The sequence below is a fragment of the Eublepharis macularius genome, chromosome 14 (assembly GCF_028583425.1).
Source record: "Eublepharis macularius isolate TG4126 chromosome 14, MPM_Emac_v1.0, whole genome shotgun sequence".
In the NCBI taxonomy this organism is placed as follows: Eukaryota; Metazoa; Chordata; class Lepidosauria; order Squamata; family Eublepharidae; genus Eublepharis; species Eublepharis macularius.
This window is the reverse complement of record NC_072803.1, coordinates 40,296,627-40,319,342: the sequence shown is the minus strand read 5'-3', so window position 1 is coordinate 40,319,342 and position 22,716 is coordinate 40,296,627. Positions and strand designations below refer to the sequence as shown.

Genomic DNA, 22,716 nt, shown 5'->3' with positions numbered 1-22,716 from the left:
ACTTACTCAGCAGGAGGGAGGCCTCAGGCTGCCAGTCATACGCTCCCGCACCAGTTGGGCCCTTTGAAGCTACTTGGCACCAGCGGTTTGGTGCGTGCGTACTGCAGTCCCATTTGCTCCCCCAGAAGCTTGTGAAGAGACCCCCTCTGAGGCAAGAGGAGAAGCAGTTCAGGCTCCAGGCAGTATCTTCTAGGCAGCCTCTCCGCAGTAACATAAAAACAGACCTATCAGTAGTGCTTGTATGTTCCCCCAAATACCAGCTACCCAGCCTCAATTTCAGATATGGAAAATAGTGCAAGGCTCTCCTTTTTTAGTGTGCCAGCTCTAATCTGAATAGGGCTCTCAGGTGCCTGGTTTTAGAGAAAAAAGTTCGCAGGGAACTCCGTTCAGAGAACTCTCAGCATCATATGTCTTTGAGCCTTGAGGGCTCATCTTTAAAGGACATTGCTCAGGACTGGTTGGGTGCCTGATGTAACCTGGCAGGTCAGATGGAACTGGTGCCTAGTCCACAGCGATCCCCTGATGATCTCTGAGCCAAGCTACAAGTGACAAATGACACTTGAACAGCAAGTGAACAGACTCACATATATTCCTCCCTGGAGCACAAGTGGAGCACAAGTGAACAGGGAGGAATACACGTGAGTCTGTTCACTTGCTATTCAAGTGTCATTCATCACTTGTAGCTTGGCCCTCTGCTGCAGATGGGGTCCAGTCAGTGTATTTCCGGTTTCAAGAGGTGGTAAATGCTTATGGCCCTAGCCCTGACTCAGTGATCTCTCTCATCTAAAACGCAAAAGGCACAGACTGGGGTTTCATTCCACCACATACAAGCCTCTGTTGTTCTCAATCCCTGGTCTTGTTTTCTGTACGGAACCTATAATTACAGAAGAGCTAATTGCCCCCAGGGGTGAATAAGAGCCAGTGACTTCCTCTGGGCTGAGTCATGACCTAAGAGACCACCACTGGCTCCAGATAAATGTAGGATGGAGAGGGTGGGCAGGACAGGGACAATGGAGCAAGGGCAGCTGAATATCTTCCCTGGGGAAAAGCCAGATGAAGGTCAAAACAAGGAGCGGCTGAGCTGGATAGCAGCAGCTCAACTCATCCTCAGTCCTCTAGTGCAATAGTGAGTATTGTGAGGTGGATGTCTACACAGGAGCAAATTCAAGATTCATCTTTGCACAAGACATGTGCTGTACAGTGTCTCCAGTTGGCTTGCTCCATGTGCAATGCAGACTCTGAGACATGCCCTTGAGAAATGAAGTTGACTGGAGTGATGTCAGCAAAGGTCTTCCTCCCATGTCCTAGTATGACTAATTCAGAGGCATTTCTTCTTTCTGATAATGTCCTCTTAACTGAATGTTGCACTGTCTGGTTCCACCTGCAGGCTCAGTCTTCGATCCAGAGCGAGAAGGATGTTTGGGCAGCTCCAACCAGAAGAAGTAAAGGCAGAGGGCTGGGGAATATGCTGGCTGTGGCTCCTCAGCAATATGCAGCATGCACTTCAGGGACAGAGGCAAACATTATGTTAGTGTGCTCGCAGGCAGGCAGGGTTGAGAGGTGGTGGGAGAGGAGGAGGAGATACTCAGTCTTCGCCTCATCCTGAAATAGGCAGCTCTGCTTTGTAAATTTGAAGGGGGAGGGAACAGAGACAGACACTTTCAGGAAAAACTCACTAAACAAGATGTGAAAGACAGTGATGAGGAAGGGCCAGATCTTTTTATGCAACAGAGGTTCTCCTACAAGATCTGTATGTCGCGGTTAGTGCTGGGGGGGGGGGAGATCCAATGAACAGCCTGCCTGAGTAAGTCAGGAACAGTCCCACAGATCTATAAGCCCATACAATGTGGAAAATGGTAATATTTAAAGGTGAAAAATGGTAATATTTAGGAGTGCATTTTTATGAAGGGATTGGAACTGCAGGATGGAACGGTCGAGGAGGGCACCTTTATAAGGAAATAGGATTGTAGTCTACTGCAATGATGATTCTAGGCATTATGCTGCTTTTAGTGCCTCCACCTCTGTAATTCTACTTACCTTGCCCTAGTCAGTTCATGGGTCACATCGTCTTCTAATTCTGTACTACAGAATGTTTCATTGGATGTCTTATGCTGAATGACTATGTTGCTTTTATTTTGTAACCCGCCTTGAGTTTCAGTGAGAAAGGTGAGCTATAAATATCATAAATAAATAAATGCATATTCTCAAAGGGCAAGCACCCCCCCCTTTTGTTTCTTTTCTATCCCAGTAGGATCCTGAATTGTGTTTTGCACCCGTTTGCAGCCTGTAATCCGATTAAGTCTGCAGTGCTTCCTGTAACTCCATTTTAAGACTGTCATAAGACTGCAGGCTTGGGGCTTTTCCATCATGCACTGAAACATCTTTTTCAAACCACCCACCCCCACCCCAGGTGAGTAGGGAGCATTCAGCCCGATGAAGTGTTCTGGGGAAACTGAAAGCTTGTGCTCACAATTTTGTGATATTTTGATTGGTATTGTACAGCCATCACCAACCCACCCCCAGTCGGCCACCATGAGTGAACATGGCTGCTTGCAATCTTTGTCTAAAGTACAAAGGAACTCTAACAATGGGTGATCATTTACATGTTAGCTAAGAGTGTGGGCCACCAGGGATGCAGGGCGGATGCAAGACCAGCCCCTCTGTGTTCCCTGTATGCATTAGAGGGCTGGAATCCTTTCATGAGGCAAGGAAGAAAGATGAGCTCAACGGAAGCATGCAAAATTGACTGCAGAGGAGACCAGGTGTTCTGGTTATAGCTCATGTACTTAGCCCCTCAAGCTCCAAAAAGCCCCCCAACATGACAGCATGAGAGAGTTTCTCTGTCTCGGAAGCCTAAGAGGGTTGAGTCACGGTGAAAACTTCCTTCTTAGCCAGACAAGTGGTAACTTGGCACAGGCTGTGCAGCCCACAGGGGCTGGCTGGGCACGCAGCCCAACCACCACCTGCTCCAGTGTTTTTCTTCTACAAGGAACCTGCCCTACTGTGAGCCTGGCAGTATGCTGAGCATGTTCTTCATTCCTACATTTGTTTTGGAAGAAGTTGGGGCACTTGATAGGGGGAACAAGGCTGTCCGCCTCCCTGTAGGGTTGCCAACCCTGTGTTGGAAATTCCTGAAGATTTTCTGAGTAGAGCCTGGAGAAGGTGAGGTTTGGGGAGGGGAGGGACATCAGCAGAGTATAATGCCATGGTGTCCACCTTCCAAAACAGCCGTTTCCTTCCGGGGAACTGTTCTCTGTTGGCTGGAGATCACTTATAATTCCCGGAGATCTCCAGCCCCCACCTGGAGACTGTCAACCCTTTGGCCAGTCCCAATGTCAATATGCAGGGGACAAGTAAAATGTCCCATAGCTTGCAGAGCCCCAGGGATGCTGTTAAATTGGGCCTCCACCCTGAGCTATAAGTATGAAAAGCTTGTGCAGATATCTGCCGTGCCCTTCTGAACTGTATGTCACTGCAGAAGAGGAGGTCTCTGTACAGCACCTAAACACACCCTTTGCACAAAAACAGATATTTGGTGTAACAGCAACAATTGTGGCAGTAAAGTTTCTGCTACCGTAGCTGAAAAACCAACACAAGCTTTCAAGTTCTCCAGAAGTCTTCATTAGGCTGAAAGTTAAAATGGGCAGGAGGAGGGCACATCCTTCAGGCCTCTGGGTTATATTCTGTTTAAAGTCTGTGCATGGAAGCACAACTTCCCTGCTTCCCACCCCCAAAGTGACTCAATACAGTGTGTTCCCTGAAATGCTACTCCTGGGAGAAAGGCTCTCCCTATCCCAGAGTAACATGACCAGAGAGTTGTAGGGCTGCTGCAGAAGAGGGGTGGGTGGGTGGTGGAAATGTGCTCCCCCTGCATGCATGGAACTTTTCAAGAGTTCCAACTCTCTGTGTTTGTGTCCTGTAGGATGCTTAGGTGACTTTAATGGGCACAGGGGGTGGCCAGCTGGTTATCAGATTGTGCCCATGGCATGCTAGGAAAAAGAAGCTCTCCAGTTGAAAATATAAGAACCAACAGTTGATCTGTTTTGCAGCTGTTTCTCTTGTTGCCTCACCCAACAACCCACCTAATACTGAGGCCATAGACCTTTGCTTTAGCAACCAGTTTCCTACACTCTCCAGCTATTGCTGCTCCCCTAAGCCTGATAAATGCTTGTTGGGAGGGACAGCTGTAGTCAAGTGTAATCATGATAACTCCGTAATCAGATCTCTTGTCCAGCTTTTGGTATGCGTTATGCTCTCAGAAGCGGCGCAGATGAATCAAGATTTAAAACAAACAACAATGATGCGGAGGGTGGGGGTGGGATTTGCCAGATGATGGGCATTGGTCACCTAGTACTGGGAAAAACTGGGCCAGCCTGCTCTTTTCTGCTTTTGTTCCCAGAGGGGACCCAAAGCAGCTTACAACATCATTCTCCTCTCCTCTATGTTATCTTCACAACAACAACCCTGTGAAGTAGGTTAGTCAGAGAGAGAACGGATGGCCCAAAGTCACCCAGTGAACTTTCATGGAAGAGTACGGATTTGAACCTGTGTCTTCCAGATCATGGTAACCACTACACAATCCTGGCTCTTGTACATTTAATAGCAGCTTGATTTTCCAGAAACAGTTAGTGAAGTTTTCCACCACAAGCATTAGTGCTTGTTAAAGCCGCCAGATGAAGGAGTTGTTAAAGGGAGGCCACAAAAAAGTTGGCAACCCTGCCATTCTTGCACATGGCTTGAGCGAACTGCTGGGTCCACATCACAAAGATACATGGGGGAAACAGAGGATTGCAGGAGCCTGAACCTGGACTTTATGGAATGAATGCTTGAGAGCATGACACCCACGGAAACAGTAACACCATCACCAAGCTAACACACACATGTGCGCACATTGAGTGCATTCATGGAGACAGCTATGCTCCCAAGGCTGGCTTGCCAGGCCCTTGGAACAAAACGTGCCTTTCAGGAGAGTGATTAAAAAGTGCCCTTGGCAGTTTTTCCGTGCAATCCTAAGCAGAGTTATACCCTTCTAAACCAATTTATTTCAATGGACTCAGTAAGGTGTGAGTCTGTTTAGGATTGCAACCTTTGTCTCTAGGCTGACTTTGCAAGCAATGGTGACATTTAACATCTACAGCAGCACTGGGGGCCAGCCTGGTCTGAGAGACCCACAAAACGCTGAGCCTCGACATTCCTTTGTCAGCAGAATCCCCAAGGGAGAAGCTGGCCACAGCTGCTTTCTCATGCCCCAGAAGGCAAACCTCTCACATCTGACTAAAATAGGAAACAGGATCTCTCTAAAAGAGGGCCACGCATGAAGCACAGCACCTTGAAACTTTCTCGAAGCAATGAAACAAAGCAACACTCTATGGCAAGCTATAGCTCAAGACAAGGAGAGGTGTCTTTGGAAGAGCAAAAACTTTGATAGGAGTTGGAGGTCCCAGTCTAGTCTGTCTGCCTTCCTCTAGGTGATTTGGTGCCATGAGAAGACTGGAGGAAATGAAGATAGGCATTGCAGGATGCAAACGGCAGGCCTCACCTCTGCTGGCAAATCTCTGTTCTCTATAGTTCGCAGCCTTCCCTTGTAGTTTGTGGTCTGACCTGCTTCCTTGAATCACCTGTTTGTTTTTGAGGCAGCTTTTTACAGTGATAGCTAGATGAGCCACCCTGCCATCCCTTCTGACAGGAGGTGCCTGTGAGGGCCATGATTCTGCAGTATCAGGCACAGGGGTGTATTTGGCAGCTGGGCCCAGTTGGCCCGCTACCACCTCATTGGCCAGATCACTTTGCTCCTCTTTCCTGGAGTGATTTTCAAGGCATCCTGGCCCATGGTGGGAGCCACAATCTGAAACAGACTAGGCTGGCATAATGCCAGGCAGCATCTGTTTCTGATTCTTTCTCTGTGAATGCTGGCAATCATTTATTTATGGAAGCGGCATTTCCCTTGGAGAGTGAATTTAATGCTATGGAACATCTTCAGTTACGAAAGGAAAATAAACAAGGTTGCTCCTTGTCGGTCTTGGGGTGGAGTCAAGGGAGGAACTGCCTTCCTCAGCAATTGGCCTCTGAGGAGGGACACACACACACACCCCAAACACACACAAGAATCAGGAGCTCCACCTAGCCTAAGAAGGGAGACTTGCATTAATCCGGAAGGAGTACGTCCAGAAGGCTAGTTGTGTTTGTCTGTTGCAGCAAAATTAAACAGAAGTTTAAGGTCCTGCGAGACCGTTGTTTAACCAGTCCAGAAGGATCTGACCATTTCCAGTATGAGGTGAGCTATCTCTGTGCAAAGGAAAAGAAAACATGGCGTAGCTCAGGGCTGTATTAACCCATGGCCGGGCCCCTAGGCTTTCAGGTCTTCCAGGCCCCCTCCGGCACTTAAAGTCTTTCACCCCACTACAGCTGACAGCCTGACCCTAGTATGGTAGGTACCAGACTGCAGTACATAGCCCAATATCCACTTTGAGGGTCTTCTGAAAAATTCTATTCACAGTTTTTTAATATATATTTTATTGTGTGAGTAGAACACTTCAGGAAAGCACATTTTAGGGGTATAATTGTTCAATACTGTAATATTTTGAAGTGAATAGAATGTTTATTATTTATTACAAATATATAATTTATGGATAATTGTTTTAATATAAGAGAATTTGTTTCACTTCAATAAGGAAGCAGTTAATTATCTTATTAATAGGGATTATATAAGAGAATCAATTAATTGTAATTTATATAGGGTTATGCCTCAGTAAAAAAAAAAAATGTCCAGGCCCTTAGTCCCTGTGGCGCCCCTAGGCTTCGGCCTAGTCAGCCTTATGAATAATACGGCCCTGGCATGGCTCACTTCCTCATGTAACTTTGTGTGGTAAATTCTGCAGGCATTTCCCCCGTTGCTTGGTGGACCTTTGTGTTGCGCCAGCAGGTTTGCGTATTTGGGGCTAGGAGGAAGACAGACTGGCTTTGGGCAGGCAGAGGCAGCCGACAGCTTCTTGGTCCCATCCACCCATCCCTGATCCTGTAGCACAGCAGAGCATAAGCCAAAATGTAAACCCTCCTGGACTTTTTCTGGGGATGGATGTGTAATAAAAGACTGTGATTTGAAGGTCCTTGTGTGCACCATCGGATTTTGAAGCACTGCTCATCTGTTTCAGGGGTAAAGGTCGGGGTGTGACTCCACTCTCCCTTGCCCCTTAGCAGTGATTGTCCATCTGTTGGGGCTGACTCTGAGCACATGTAACTGATCTAGCATGGATCACTGCTCACGCATCTCTGGCTGGGTGCTGGATGTGAGGATTTCCCCCTGGGATCCAACCTGCTTGTACTATGAACTGCCTTTGCAGGATCCACTGCCTTTTTGTGTCCCAAGACAGTCTTTTGTTCAGTATGATGCCTCCATTAGGGGTGTGCAGAAGGAAGAAAAATGGAATCCGGTTTGGATCTTTTAGAAACCTAAATTGGATGCCTTTAATACCGGAATGAAAGGCAGTTATATTAGGAAAGTAATCCAATAGTTATTTCCACTGGTTTCAATGGAAAGTACTTTTCTCACTCCCTGCTGTCTGAAATTAGGATGAAATTCTCATGGATTGCCCTTCCTCCCCATGGGGTCCCCACTCCCATATTTCAGCAAGGGCGGAGAAGACTTCCCCCTTCCACAGGCAATTAACAGTGGAATCCTAAATGATCAATGGGTTTTAAAGGGTGTATCGCTACTCTATGAGTGGACAGTAAAACTTTCAGTCCGGTGCAAGCATAGGGAGATGCAAACTGGTTTGCGAGTGACTTTTCCCCTTTCCGCAATAATTGGGGGGTGGTAGTGGGGGGGGAGTGAAGGGGTCTTCTTTAAAATAATAAAAAAATGTAACACAGAGATGAAGGTTAGCTAAACCCTGCCCCTTCATGTGTTTCATCTCACTGTGGTCTGATACTTGAAGTGGTTTTCTCTCATCCTGGCTGTTTTCCTCATTGGAGACTTGTGAGGAGAAAACATGGTCCAATACGAAAGTGGAGTGGGAGCAGAATTAACTCCCTTCGGGTGGATTTTGTTTCAAAATACGCGCACTCTGCTCTGCTCATGTCTACTGGGTCTCTACACAGCGTTAGTACTTTTAAATGCAACAAAGATTTTTAAAAAATTCTAACCAGCTTCTCTCTGATTATATTGGCTTTTGCTTGCTCTATCTGTTTCTGCTTTGATATTGTTTTATGTATTTTACTGTTTTACTGGTTGGTACTGTTTAGATATAATTTTATCATTTTATGCTGGTTTTCATTCTTGCTGCTGCTTTTTAAGTTTTTGTGATTGTTTTTATTTTGATGTCTGCTTAATTTAAATTACATTGCTTTACTTCAAATAAGCCACCTCAAAGTGTTTTCTGGAAAGGCAGCTACAAAATGATCTAGTAAATAAAGTTGCCTGGAAGATGTCAGATCCCGAAGCAGCAGTTCTTGTGTGCAGAAAGATGGTTCGATCCTCATCACTCACCTTTCAGGTCTCCTAAGTGTGTGTGTGTGTGTGTGTGTGTGTGTGTGTTCTTTTCTACTGTAGGAGGGAGCAATTTTAAGCCTTTGCCTCAATTTCCCCTCTCCAGTTTGTAGGGTAGGCAATCTGCCTATTCCTCTATTCTCACCCACCACTAAAGTCTTGCCTGCCTACCAACATGTGCAAGCAAAGGTGTTGCCTCATTCCCGTGATGCTGTAGGTGGGTTTCTTTGTCATGGGGGTAGGGGAAATGTAACCTGGGGTCAAACCTCTGGTTCTGTTCCCATCTACCCTGTAGTACACTATATGTATGCAAAGTTTGCCCCAGCCTCAGAGGTTGCAGGTGCACTGGTACATATCTTGAATCACTCTCTCCCCTCCTTGGCTTTCCTAGCTCCTCCTGGCCAGGAAAATGAAACCAGCGTTACTGTCAAACAGGAAAGTTTCTGGCTACTCCCAAATGTCACAAATTATGTTCCAATTCAGAGCACTTACCATATTTTCAAATGGCCATTTCTTGGATTAGATCTTCATTAGTAAACTTTGGATTGTCTATTTCATCTCTCTGTGTTGCACCTGAAAAATGAACACCCTTCTAGGAATTTTTGTTGCCGTTTCTGCTACTCCTAAATTTTTTCATGAGAAGAGACCAGAGTTGGCTTCTTTCTGTCCTTTGACAGGGAGTGTTTTGCCAAACAGAGAAATTAACAGACAGCAGATACTGCTCCGTGAGGAGAACTGTAGGCTAGGCACACACTGAGCCTCCAAAGGGAGGATGTAAAAGGTGCACTAACTCGGGAATCATCTATAGAAAAGCAGCTTGCCTCCTCCCTCATGGTTCTTGACCATTCAGCCCTGGAGTGGGCCTAAACAGAGTCTCTTTCCCTTGCTTTTCGTCCGCTGTCACCCAAGCTGGGACCTTTCTGTTTTGTTCCCTGCCAGCTGGCAAACGCAAAAGAGTGGAGAATGTGAAGTTTCTATTTATTCCATGTTAATCCTTCAAAGAGTTCAGGATGGCATGTACTCTTCTCCAGTTTATCCTCACAACCACCCTGTAAGGTAGGTTTGACTGAGTGATTGGCCCAAGTTCATCTAGTGAGCTTCATGACCAAGTGGTGATTTGAACCCAGGTCTCTCCAGTCCCAGTTATGTTTAATCACTATACCACGTTGATTGTTACTTCTCATCATCACCCACAGGTTGGTTATTTTAAAAAAAAACATTCCCAGAGACATGAAAAGTACAGGATCAAGATTAAGTGTTCCCCAAAGAGCTCTCTCCAGCCTCAGCTCCAACCTCTCTCTGTCCTTTCTGTGGGAAGCAACCTTTTAAAATTGGAATCCTTCAAATGCTACTTAGGCCTCTTGATCCCAGTTGCAAAACTGGTGAGAGCCATTGTCTGCGTACACAGAATCAAAAGCAACCTGAAGATGTGGCCCCGAAAAAGCTGTGCCTCATGTAGTCCTCTTGATTTCAAAGGGCCTTCAGTAAGCTTAGCATACCCAGGAAGTAAGTATCTCAGTGCACCTAAGCGTGTTGCAAATGTTGCTAAATGGGATACGTGAAGGACTATGCCAGCAATGCCAAGATACAGCTGGGTTCAAATTTGTCCACAGTTCATAGACTGGCATCTACACTGTGGACTGAAAGCCAGCCCTGCCTGCTGGGAAGACAGTAATAAATTGTGATCGATTTGGAATCATGATGCTGCAAGATCCTATAATCAAAGCCCGTCTCTGTCTGCACTTGAAATACCTCCATTCCTGGAGGAAAAGCAGGATATAAGCTAAATGAATAAATAAAGGTCACACCTCCAGGCTTCAGTTTCAATACTGAGGTGTGGAACATTAAGAAAATCCCAGAATGAGAAGACTCACCTTGCCAACCTTCCCCAGTAAGCAGAGGGGCAGCAGCCCCTATCAAGACACTTGCTGTTGTTTGGGCAGTGGTCGACCTGGCTGAGTTTTTCTGTGAGTTATTCTATGGGGCTTCTCAAGACTCACCGAGCTAACTTTTAAAGTTCCCTTCATCTGGGCAGCTGTTGTGTTTGTCAACCAACCCCTAAAAGTGATTTTTCAGACCCCCGACTGGTATTTTTGTGCATGTGCTTTGTGCATACTCCCGTCCTGTGGAGTATGGCTTGGTTGGCTGGCTTGTGCAAGCCCTTGAGGGCTGTTTGGCCAGGATCATGCAGGCTAAACAAGCAGGGGTCTTCTCTTCTGGGCAACCAAAGAAACTCTGGGTATGGGAGGAAAATATAAGATCCTCACCATTTTAAAAGGCGTTTCCTGGGTATAGACATTTCTAACACGGCCCTCTTGCTGCAGGGAATGAAAGAGGGCCCACTTTGGGCTCCCAAATGAAGATGGAAAAGATCCATCAGTTCTACCTGGCAGACTGTACTGAGAAGCAAGTGGGTAACTTCAGGTTTTAAGCGTCTGTGATTTTTATGCTGGACTTTCAGATGTGTAGCCAGCCTAAATGGGGTGCTGATGACCAACATCTTACAATGCTCTGATGAAGGGTAGCCCCCCCACACACACACATCATCCCCTCCCCTGTGGGAAAAAATGGGAACAGCATTTCCAGGTCTAGACTACCACTTGTTCCTCCACACCATGGACACAACTTTGTCAATGTTCTTTTTCCAGGTTTGCAACTTAAAAATAATGGAGAAGACATGGGTACCACTGTATCCCTCATCCTGGAAATCTGGCAGGGGTGATGGAGGTGCCTTTCACACTGGGTGTTGCGAGTGATCTATTTTCAGACAGATGGGATAGGTGCATGGGCCAGGGCTTGGGAGCAGACAAAGATTTTTGGTATTGCCCCTTTCTTCTCCACCTGGGATCAGACCTGCAAAGGGTGATGTGTGTAGCCTTCTACTGATAATGCTGGCCAAGCATGTTGCCGCTGATAGGTGGTGTTCATAGCCCCCAAAGAGATCCAGTTGGGTAAAAATGGTCATCCTTCTACTGCACGAAAATAGAGGTGTTTGGAACATTCACAGCTTCACGAACCCATCAAAATATCTTTTATGGATACAGTTAAGATTGACAATAATGCTTCCCGCTCAGAAATGCATCTCATTCTTTAAGGTCTTGAATGGACTTGGTTCTAAGAAAACTTAGTCAGTTTTATTTCTGAATTACAGGAGGGGCCAATGCATTTGTACTAGTTTCTGAATCTTTGTATTAGTCCCTGTCTCTTGGGGAAGAAATGCATGCTAATGTTTAATGCTAATGATCCCCAAGGTTGTCATTTCACTTCTTTAGGAACATCTTGAAAAGTTATTAGTGCTGTACTATTTCATTTAGATTGGAAGAGAATTAATCATTCAAATGTTAGAACAACTACTATGTCTGCAAGGGTTCACTCAATTTGTTGTAAAAACCACAAGTTCAAGGAAGCAGTACAGCCAATTTGTCATCAAATTTTTGAAGCATTCCATACATCTAATTATCTCTTACATGAGGGTAGGAAATTCAAAAGGTGCGCTTTAGCTGTTTCACACTTTTAACTGTTGCAGAGTTCTCGGAAACATCACTGGACTAGAGTCAGGATTATACCACTTTTAGACAGCAAAGTAGGGGTTCACCTTCTGGAATGTTCCTCCCTGGAAAAAAATCTTTATTGACAACTGAAAATTAGATCTTGGAGAGGTCTCCAGAAGTCTTCTTCTAAGTTTTCTATGTATATCATAGAAAAGGGGGGAGGATGCCATCATTTGAGGCTGCAACTACAGTGTGAAGTGATACAGCCCACACACAGGTTTGCCATCTTAGCTACTTTTTGTGAGAACTAACAGCCCTGCCCAATTCTTAATGCACAAAACTGGACAGCTGTAGTTAGTCTCGGTTTCACTAAAACAGAATGGCTATAGAGGCTGCCCCCTGGTATCTAGGAGAGAGGTTCTCTCTTCTCCTACCCTCCCCCTTCTCCATCTCAAGATTCATTCACTCCATCTGCTCCTGAGAGAGCACTGCTTTGTTTCTAATCAGCTACCAGTTGGCCTTTTTCTGGACGAAAGGCAAAATGGTACACACAACGCCCTTCTTGTTAAAAATCATTTCTATTTCACATTGTCTTACCACCATTATACACCTTCTGTAGCTTAGAGTTGCGGGTTTCAGTTTCATCACATTTATAGTGGCTTTCTCACAGTTAGTGTTTAAATAGGAAATTACCCCCCCCCCCAAAAAAAGTTTGGGAACTTGATGCCCTAGAAGGGCTGGGCGTTTCTGTCCTTGGAACAACTACCCTCCATAATACTTTGCATGGCCAAAGAGTAATGTGTCCTCAAGCAACACAAGTAAACAAGCAACAGGGTTAATGCTGTGTGTGTGCATGTGTGTCCACGTGCCCATATACATGCACACTGAGCTTCTACCAATTGCTCTGTGTATGAAAAAATGCAGCTACATCCCCAGAAGAAGGGGTTATTTCAGAGCCATTAGTTGGTTCCATGTTATGCAAGTAAGTCTAAATATCCATCCCCCTCTCCAATACATTTATTAAGCAAAAATTGTCTAAAAGCCTGCTAAGATGAATTGAACTTGCTTGATTTTGAGCAGCTAGTATTAATGGGGTCTTGAGACTGCTTGCTGTTGACTGCTGAGTCTTCCACCCCCACCCTAAGGACTTGGAAACTAACCATAACGCCCCTTATTTTCATGCCCTGCATGTGCGTGTCAGGCAGCAGGCTGGCTTTGTTTCAATGCCCTCTTCCGCTGGGTTGCTGCTGCATCAGAGGAGTTGCCCACCTCACGCACTTCACTCTGGGGCATTTTCAATAAGGCAGCAGCCAAAATGGGAACTGCAGCTACTACTGACAAGTTGCCCCACAGAAGACTTTTTACTATAGATTATATACCGTTCTCCCAAAATCCAGTCCTCTGGGGTTAAGTTTCAAACCAGGGCTCACACTACTTAGAAACTCTCTCAAGAACCCTAGAGTGTTAAGAGAGCATTTTGCTCAGGACAGGCACTCCAATAGGGCTAGCCTCAGGTGGAACTATATTATTCATTCATTTCCACTTTCCTGCCGCAATCAAGGAGATTTCACCCAGGCCCAAGCAGCAACTCTTGACCCTGTTTACCAAAGATGCGAATTTCATAGTCAACTCTGGACATCCAGCCACTCTGGATTTAAGCTTTAATACTGGCCATATGATTCTCTGGCACTAGCCAATTAGAGCTACAAACAGCTTTTTGGGGACGCTGGGAGAGGACAGCACCAAGGTGCTGTACTTCTGCCATCTGGTGACAAAACCATGCAATTGCAAAATAAAGAAGAATCTAGTCAATCCCTGCATGAACAGTTTTATTAAAACTGGTAATACATTTTACTTATTAAATACTGAAAAGTGATAGTGTTCAATAGAGTACATGCCACGTTTCCCTCTTCCACTCCTAGGAATGCGATAATCCCCACTTGATAATCCCAGCAGAAACTCTCCTCCCACCTACCCAGTTTCCTCCCAGCACAGGTATTCAGAGTTCCTTTCCCCACTGGATAGTTTCTGCCAATTTATCTCCCACACTCTGGCCCAGTGCTTTGCCCCCTGGAATATCCAGGCCCTGCCCCTCATAAATACAAAACCTGGTGGTTTTCCAAGCCCCCAGGAGAGAGCCGTGTCCGTCCATCTGATGAAACAGATGCAATAGAGTCTTGAGGCACCATAAACACTAACAGATTTTGGCTTACAGAAGGGTGTTCATATCACACACTTTGTTTCATGATACATTTGTAATAAATAATAATGTCCTTAATTCAAGTTTTCAGCCCCCTTGGTCACTGTCCTCCTCCACAAAATACTCAGCCCCCAATTCCTCCTCCAGGAAAAAAATAGAAGCTGCCCATTCCCCAAGACCATAGCCTAAGGGAAGGAGGTTACCGCTTCTCCCCACACTGTTTTCCTGAACTAAAGAAAACTAACTAGCAGGAGCTGCTATTCACCTTGTTTGGGAAAAATGCATCTTTAAGCCCACCCTGAATTCTCCAAAGTGCAGTCTTTGTTCTTGATCATCAGTTCAAAGTGCCAAGCTCTCGTGAGTGCAAGCTCACCTGTATAGTCCCATTGCATGGCTCAAAAACTGAAAAGGCCCCATCTTGCTATCATATTTATCTGGTGGCTTGCAGGAGGCTGTGCGAAGCAGAGCAGATGAACTCTGTAACTTGCCTGCCTTGCAGTTCTTGGGAGCCGCTCCCTAGCTTCTAATTTGTCTTGCTTTCCTTTGAGTTCTGCCAAAAGCATATTCTGATTATGGCTGTTTTGCACTCTTGCTGTGCAACCTATTTGTCCCTACAAAGCTGACTATATTATCCACAATTCAGCAGCACTTCCAACCATTAGGAGGCTACTTTGTGTGTTTCTGCAAAAAGGTATGTGGAGTGCTTTGTGAAGCCAATTATTTTCATGGAGCTTTACCATGAAAAGGGCATTTGATGGATCACCTGATGGGCTGTCTTTGGGAAGATGCTTCCAGATTTCTTGGGATCCAGGCTCCTGTTTGCTTTAGGGCACTTTTGAGAACCGAAAGGAATTCCTTGCATTCTTACTACTGTTGGCCATTCTCACAGCGTTTCTTATTTTTACTTGGAAACAAGCCATACACAGTTCAAAGAGGGCCGAGTTTCTAGTAATGGTTCAATGCAAATATCTATCATTCTAAGGAGTAAATTATCACATGCCCCATAGTACAACCCTCTCTTTGCTCTGTAGGATTATCTCCCCTGCATCTGGTCACTCCACTTGATCAGTTGTCTCTTTGAGGCACAGTCCCCAACAACCCAGAGAAACCCCAAAGCTGGCATAGAATGCAACTGAGTTTGCTGTGCAGACTTGGAAGAGGGAGTATGTGAATTTCTTGCATAGTCCTCGCCTGCTATTCTCAATACCAGTGCAACAAAGCGCACAGTAAGTTTTCATATGGCTTCCATTTCTCTTTCCAAGCTGGAACACTGATCCAATTCCAGTTTAGCTTCAGCAAAGCTGTTGTATCATGTGCCTTCATTCTGTGCTTCTGCACCATTAGTTATGCTTTCCCCTCAACCTGGAACAAATCTATTGCAACCTCTTGGTTAGGACACGGATTTTGCTCCAAACAGAACCAGTTTCAAGTTTATCTTCTCTACTGCCACCTTCTAATTATATCCATTGATGGGCTCAGCACTCTTCAGGGGGGCGGGTCTTGAGTATGTTTTTGCCAAAGCTCCCTTGCAAGGCTCCCCCTCCTGCTTCTACTGGGTGCTTGCTGAAGGAGTGGGCTGTTGGAAACCCCCCCCCCCCAAGGTGAGGATGGCCTGCCTTTAGAGGGAAGCACCTGCATATACCCAGCACATCAGCACCACACCACAGAGTAGGGGGTTTCTACAGCTTTCAAATTAAGAGTTTATGCTAAGTCCTGTTTATACCCATAGTCTCTTAAAACTGCAACAGTGGCTCTCAAACATTTTGAAATCAGGTCCATTTCTAAACTTGCTGTACTTTTCTAGGACTCATCTGTAAATTAAATTCTCTCTCATATCAGTTAACACTGAACAGTTGCTTATTTTATTCTTTATGTTTACTATTTATAAACACATTATGCAGAGGCAAACTCAAACTTGCCATTAATTCTCTTCTCCCAGCTCACCCTTTCTCTCCTCATCCCTCCAGGTTTTCCGACACATGTGCAAGCAGATCACAACTCCCTTTTGAGAACCTGACCCACCACCTGAGAACCACTTTGCTACAGTAACAGCTTAGCAAAAGAGACTGATTAAATCATTGCAATGGCACTTTACAGCCACCAGCCTGCGCCAGAGAGCACTTGCAAGCTCCAGGTGCAAGAGAGCTCTCTTAAGCAGCTTTAGTAACACATTGTTTTGTTTTCCCTGGAATAGCATGTGACCAAAAGCTCTGCCAGCAGCACTGCCATCTAGCACAGCCTAGTGGCCCTGAGGGGTAAACATCAGCTGATTAACTGCTCTCTGGTGCCCCCTGGTGGCTAGATAATGTAGGTACAGCCAAATAATTACTATTGCAAGCAGGACACTAGGACTCTGCAGCCTTTGAACTGTTCTTGGGCGCACCCTGGTGGCTACAACTATGGATTGCTCAGTTCCCAGTTTCCTACCCCTTGGGATTTTCAGAGGGCAGGGCCTGGTGATGTCCCATAAATGGCCGTAGTAAAGATACAAAGAATAATAAAGACACTGAAGAGTCACTGTATGTGAATTCAATAAAGATTCAATTGTCATACGTGTATCAATTAAATCTTATAATAATTGTTTTACCAAATAGTCACTGCACAAATTATGTTACGACATGTCGTAATCTATTTACAACCAAAGTCAATAAAAATAGCAAATAGTACATTTAATTAATGAGTTCCATTCATATAAACTACAATTTTCCAGGAGTAATGTACTGAGTCCCAAAGCATAAACATAACGAGTTTTCTGGATTTTTTTTCTCATTTCATGTTTCTTCATCAGATAAAACGTCTCATAATGTACCACAAAAGGAACAAGAATTCTACTAATAATTCAGTGCTAGGAGCCCCCAGTTCAACAGCAATCAGATGGACCACAGTCTCTGGCACCAGTGTTTTGATGAAGCAGAAATCTGCAGTAAAACAATTATTATAAGACTTAATTGATACACACACGACAATTGAACCTCTATTGAATTCACACACAGTGGCACTTAAGTGTCTTTATTATTATTTGGTTTTCAACTGTATCCCTATTTGTAGTCAATTTTACAGTATTAAAAGTACAGACATATCACAACAGGCACTGTAGCACATGACATCTGTGTATGTGTAGTTGCAACCAAAAGCCATAGCACCACACTATGACACTCCATCTCAGCTGGTAATAGATGTTGGTCAGAAGGGCACACAAACACACTGAACTGCATGGCTGGGGTTGACACAGTAAGCCATTGTAGCTTATTGGTAAAAATATCCGACTAGGACCAGGGACATGCAGGCTCAAATCCTTACTCCACCATGAAATCCCTAGATGACCACGGGCCAGGCAATCACCTACACTCTACTTAACCTATCTTGCAAGATGGTTGCTGGGAGGATAAAGGCTAAAACCTCAGCTACCCATCCACAATAGGGCTCCAATATCTGTCTCCTTCTGCTGCTTAAAGAATTGAACAATCATAGAAGTCCTACTCAATGCAAAAACTTCAGAAAGGCAAGATACCACTTCTAGTGATGCTTTGAGACAGGGTGTAAAAGGGGGCCTGTTGCCCTGGATGCTGAAAAGCAGGTACTTGAGATTCATGAGTTCAGCACTTGATGGAGACCCCTTCATAGCCCTACAGCTAGAAAGTGGCCTACCCAATGCAGAGCAAAACTCACAAGTAGAATGATTAGACTCTGTAAGTGCCTGTGGTCCAGTGATTTTAGTCAATGAGAGGTAGAAAAGTATATAAAGGAGCACAGGGAGGAAGTGCAACTACACCTGCTTTCGTATAGAATAGCATATCCCACAAATGCACTCAGTATGATAAAAGCAGCACTTGGGACTTAGTAAAGCTTTCTATGATCCCTACAGCTCAGACAGGTTGGAGTTCTCCCTATCCAGCCAGCAGGCATTCAGCAACTCTTTGCAGAAATCCTTGTAGCAGCTCCAACTCTAGCAAACCCACAAACACCTTCTTCTACAAGACACTCCATTCGAAAAGAACTGTTGGTATGGTTTTAATATTTTATTATTTTAGAAAACTTGTATCCTCCTTTTCTGTTAAACACACACAAACAAAGCTGCTTACAAAAAATATAGAATACAAAAATAACTTTAAAATTAAATAAAAGCAGAAAGAATAAAGCCCATTTCTAACCTCTGGCAAAATAAAAATCATTAAGTATCATTAAAGGCCTTCTGGAATGAATGTGTCTTCAAATTCCTGTGGAAGGCCTGCACCTTTGCAGGGAGAGAGTGTCTTGGGGCAGAACCCAAAGGCCTTCCCAGATGTCCCTGATAATTGGGTCTCTGGAACAATGGGTTCGTGAGAGATGACTTGAGCTGGTTTGTATGGGTGAAAGCGGTCCATCAGGTACTTGGGACCTGCCCTAATTAGGGCTTTAAGGGTTGAAACCAACACTTGGAATGGGGTCTGGAAATAAACTGGGAGCTGACACAGTCGGCACAGTATGGTTTTAATGCGTTCATTGCAGCAGATCCCACTTAGCACTCTGGCTGCTGCATTTTGTACCAGCTGAAGATTCTGAATAATGCAACATGTTATAGTAATGTGACATTATCCATGAGTTTATGACTCTGCAAACCAACCTAAACAGACAAAAAGTATTCCTGGCTTCCTCCATCAGTTATTTATCAAGGAACACAGAAGAGTCTAGGAGTATTTCCAAATGGCAAACCTCAGAGAGGGTGCAACCCTTCATCCAGAACAATCCCATATCAGCATTACCCCCCAATCCACAGTACTTCCATCTTGTCTGGATTAAGTTTCAGTTTGTTCATCCTCAGCCAGCCCTGCATGTCCTCCAAGCACTGATTCTGCACTTCCACCACCTCCCTGGATTTAAATGGAAAGGACAGAGAGAGCTGGGCATCATTCACATACTGATGACACTTAACCCCAAATTCAACACTATAAAGAGATATCCACTACATTGGTCATCCTGGGAAAAAACTTTAACGGATCCAGCTGAGAGATCCAACCACTAAACCAGAAATAAACTAGTGTTTCACAAACCACTCTTGGGTGTTTTTGTTTCACTGCATACTTGCACAATGAGTTTATTTGAAATATAGTCCCAGGCAAAAAACAAAGCAAAACATCTAATATAGATTCAAGCTTAATGCCATGCCCATGGGCATCCTCCCCGTGCCTCACCGGTTCCATAAATCCTGTGCACCATTCACCAGCCCTAGTCTCTGCGCTTGGGAACAGAAGTGAATATCCGTAGTCCATGCATTGCTTTAATCTCTTCACTTAAAGCCTGGGAAAATAAAGTGTTGCATGTAACTATTACAATACATGACATGCAAAAAAGGTAAAGAAGGATAAAAGGGAAAGTTTTATTTTGGTTCAGATTTATAAAAACAGCCACATTCAAAGCTAAAATAAACACAAAATTGAGTTATTTATATCCAGGCACCAGTAAAATGAATTTGTTCTTATATCACATTTCAGAGACCCACCTATGACAGCAGCCTAAACAACACAGTATTGTGCTTAACACTTTTACTGAGGCATAACGAGTCCTCAAAATCTGTCCACGATAAATTGGTTGACCACAGCAGTCAAACAACATTTTATATTTGACAAGCTTTGATCGATTCAATATTGTTGCTCTGACATACAGAAGTAGGATTTATCTGATTCTTTTAAATCGTTTTTATCCTACTCTCTCCACCACAGATGCTCAAGGTGGCCTATAGATTATTTGAAAAATACCAGCAAAAAAACAATCATGTATTAAAAGCACAGCAAGCAAATGAACATCACCTACATTAAAACTATGTCAATACCAGTAAATTTCTTAGCAGCTTCAGTACAATAGCAATAATAAAAATTAAAATTAAACTGCAAAAACAGAAGCAAAATTAAAAACTGAAATCAATTCATACGGAACAAATAACGAACAAGAATTTAAATGTGGACAATAGAAGAGCAATCATAAACAACGCATTTCAGCTCATTAACTTGAATAGACTTACTAGAGTATTACTCTGCATAGAATGTAAATGTTAAAAGTTGTAACATAAATATTTAGAAATGTTAAGAATTTGCAGGGACATTTAAAAAAACATCAGAAAGCCTGTTAGGCTGGGAGACTAGTGAAGAGGAAAAGGGATTAAATGCCTCAACTTCCTAAATTAGTGCTCTCTCTTCTCTCCTGACTGCCTTTGGTTTAACAAAAACAGGAAATCAATAGGGGATCTCCTGGCTTAACACATTAGGTTGGATCCTATCAAAAACCAATCTGCACATGTAGCAGTGAGGGGAAAGTTCCCTCCTCTAGCAGCCTTTCACCTACTCCATCATTTTGCTCCCATGATTCCCCAATTCCCCAGGAACAGCATTTTAGGGGACAGTCTGAGCTGCTTTGAGAGAGAGCGGGTGAGGGGAAGTCCCATGCAAAGAATTTAGAGAGGATCCAACCCACTATTTGGTCCTGCCTCCCATTGCACGAATACAGAAAAATGATTAAGAACTAGTAAAGAGAGCCTCCACTTCAGAACATGGCAGCCAGCTTACCTGATTGACCATTTGGTGCTGTTGAACAGTTCTCTTTTCTTTAAACTCTTCAGATTCTATATGAATTTCATACATTGCTCCACAGCCACCTTGAAAAAAATTGATTTCCATTTCCCACTGGCCTGTTCATTTAGATACTGATTTGAAGCAGCTATTTTAAACAATCCCTTCATGCATTGACTTCCAATCTCACTTTTTAAAAAAGAACGGAAAGAGAATAGGGGTGAGAAACTCTTTTACATACTCAGCTAAGAGTAGACAACTTGTTTGAAAAATGCGGCAACATAGCATGAGCCACAGCCAATTTGCAAGGTATAACAGTACAACTTATGACTTCCTGCATTTTCCTGCAGTGGACAAAGGTTAGGAAGTTGCAGTGTAATCTAGACAAATCAGAAATTATGGAACGCTTGCCTATCCTAGATGACTTTACACTCCCCTGATGAATAGGGACATATTCTGGGTGTTCTCCAAGGCTCCACTTTGTTTTGGGGTCCATTAAAAGATATAGTGGAAAGAGTCAGTTAACATTTCCATGAAAGATTTCATTTTGGCAACAGAGAATATCAGTCTAGTTAAAACAACATATGCAGTAAGATGACATATAACAATTGCGCTTTGGCAGCTTCACAAGTTATCCAAATCTTTCTATGCACAATTCAGTGTGCCAGTGATTACCATTAATGCTCTTCATGGCACGGGATCTGCATATCTAATGGGCTGCCTTTCTCCATATGATCCTGCACACCAACTAAGGCCATCAGGTGCTTCACTTCTAAAAGTCTCCTCTTGGCCTTCTGGCTAAGATCAAATGTACACACAATACTCTCTATTTGGGAGGTCTGTTCAGCTACAGCCCTTGTGTGCTTGTTTTCATTGGCTATGTTCACACTTAGGAACAGCCTGCCAGATATGGCATGGAGAGCTCTTATACTCTCTTCCTTCCATAAAAGGTACACAATTATTTCAATGCCCCTTTAATGGAAGAAACTAATGAATGTCTATAACACTGAGTTTGGGCTGCAGACTAAGAAAAATTTACTCAACCTTGTATCACCAAATACAACTTGTGTATTAACAGTAAGACTTCAGTGACCTTCCAGGTCACTGGAAAGATTCAGAGTTCTTCAGAGGTGCAAGTATTCTACCAAGGCTTGTGACCAAGCCTGAAGTTTGGCCAGCTACCTGATATATCCACCACTTTGATAGTTGCTGCTTGAGGGAACTTCTCTTTAAGGACTTGTGCCACCCTGGCTTCTCCATCAGTCTGCGAAGCAAACATCCGCACTGTGCTGCGCAGGAGAAAAAGGATCTAACAGACGTACAGAAAGCAGTTATATTAGTATAATACAAAATAAAAATAAAGCCACAGCTTCCATGGATAATGAGAAGGAAGCATACAAATGTTCCTAATACAAGGACAATAATGCATTGCACTCTTCTTTCAACCAAGGATAAACAACTTGGTCCAACATGCAGACATCATGAATTAGCCACAGCCAATGTACTGCCTTCAGCAGCACAGGATACCACTGGTAGAGCATTTTATAGCAAAAAACAAGCTGGCCGCTGAAGGAAAGGGTGTACACAAAGCACCACCAGCACGCCATAAAGGCAGCTAACGTCCAGGTGGTGGCTGGAGATCTCCCGAAATTACAAGTGATTTCCAGGCCACAAAGATTAGTTCCCCTAGAGAAAACGGCTGCTTGGGAGGGGAGCGGGGGCTCTATGGCATTATACCCCGCTGAAGGCTCTCCCTTCTCCAAATCCTGCCCTCTGCAAGTTCAACCCCAAATCTCCAGGAATTTCCCAACCTGGAGCTGGCAACTCTAGCAGTGACAGCCAGGCTGGAAGAGGAGCCGGTTGCTGGCACTCCCTGGCGAGGGCAGGAGAACTTCTGGCACCCCTAAGGTTTTTAGCTACCACCTCCCCTGACCTCTTTCCTCCGCAGGGGAATCCCGTTAGCAGCAGCAGCCATCATGCCTCTACGTCAGAAGGAAG

General features: G+C 44.3%; 1 protein-coding gene across 2 annotated transcripts; it reads right to left on the bottom strand.

Annotated features, from left to right (window-relative positions):
- Positions 1–16,827: 16,827 nt before the first annotated feature.
- On the bottom strand, positions 16,828–22,716 carry BOLA3 (bolA family member 3). 2 transcript variants are annotated; one of them, XM_054997165.1, is made up of 5 exons: positions 22,652–22,716; positions 21,901–22,027; positions 20,716–20,804; positions 19,348–19,453; positions 16,828–17,094 (listed from the first exon to the last, which is right to left on the bottom strand). In XM_054997165.1, the coding sequence occupies exons 1-4, from the start codon at positions 22,694–22,696 to the stop codon at positions 19,382–19,384; spliced, it is 333 nt and encodes a 110-aa protein (XP_054853140.1). In that variant the 5' UTR covers positions 22,697–22,716; the 3' UTR covers positions 16,828–17,094; positions 19,348–19,381. The 2 variants fall into 2 exon arrangements, with proteins under 2 accessions (XP_054853140.1, XP_054853139.1); XM_054997164.1 differs by lacking the exon at positions 16,828–17,094 and adding an exon at positions 18,181–19,026.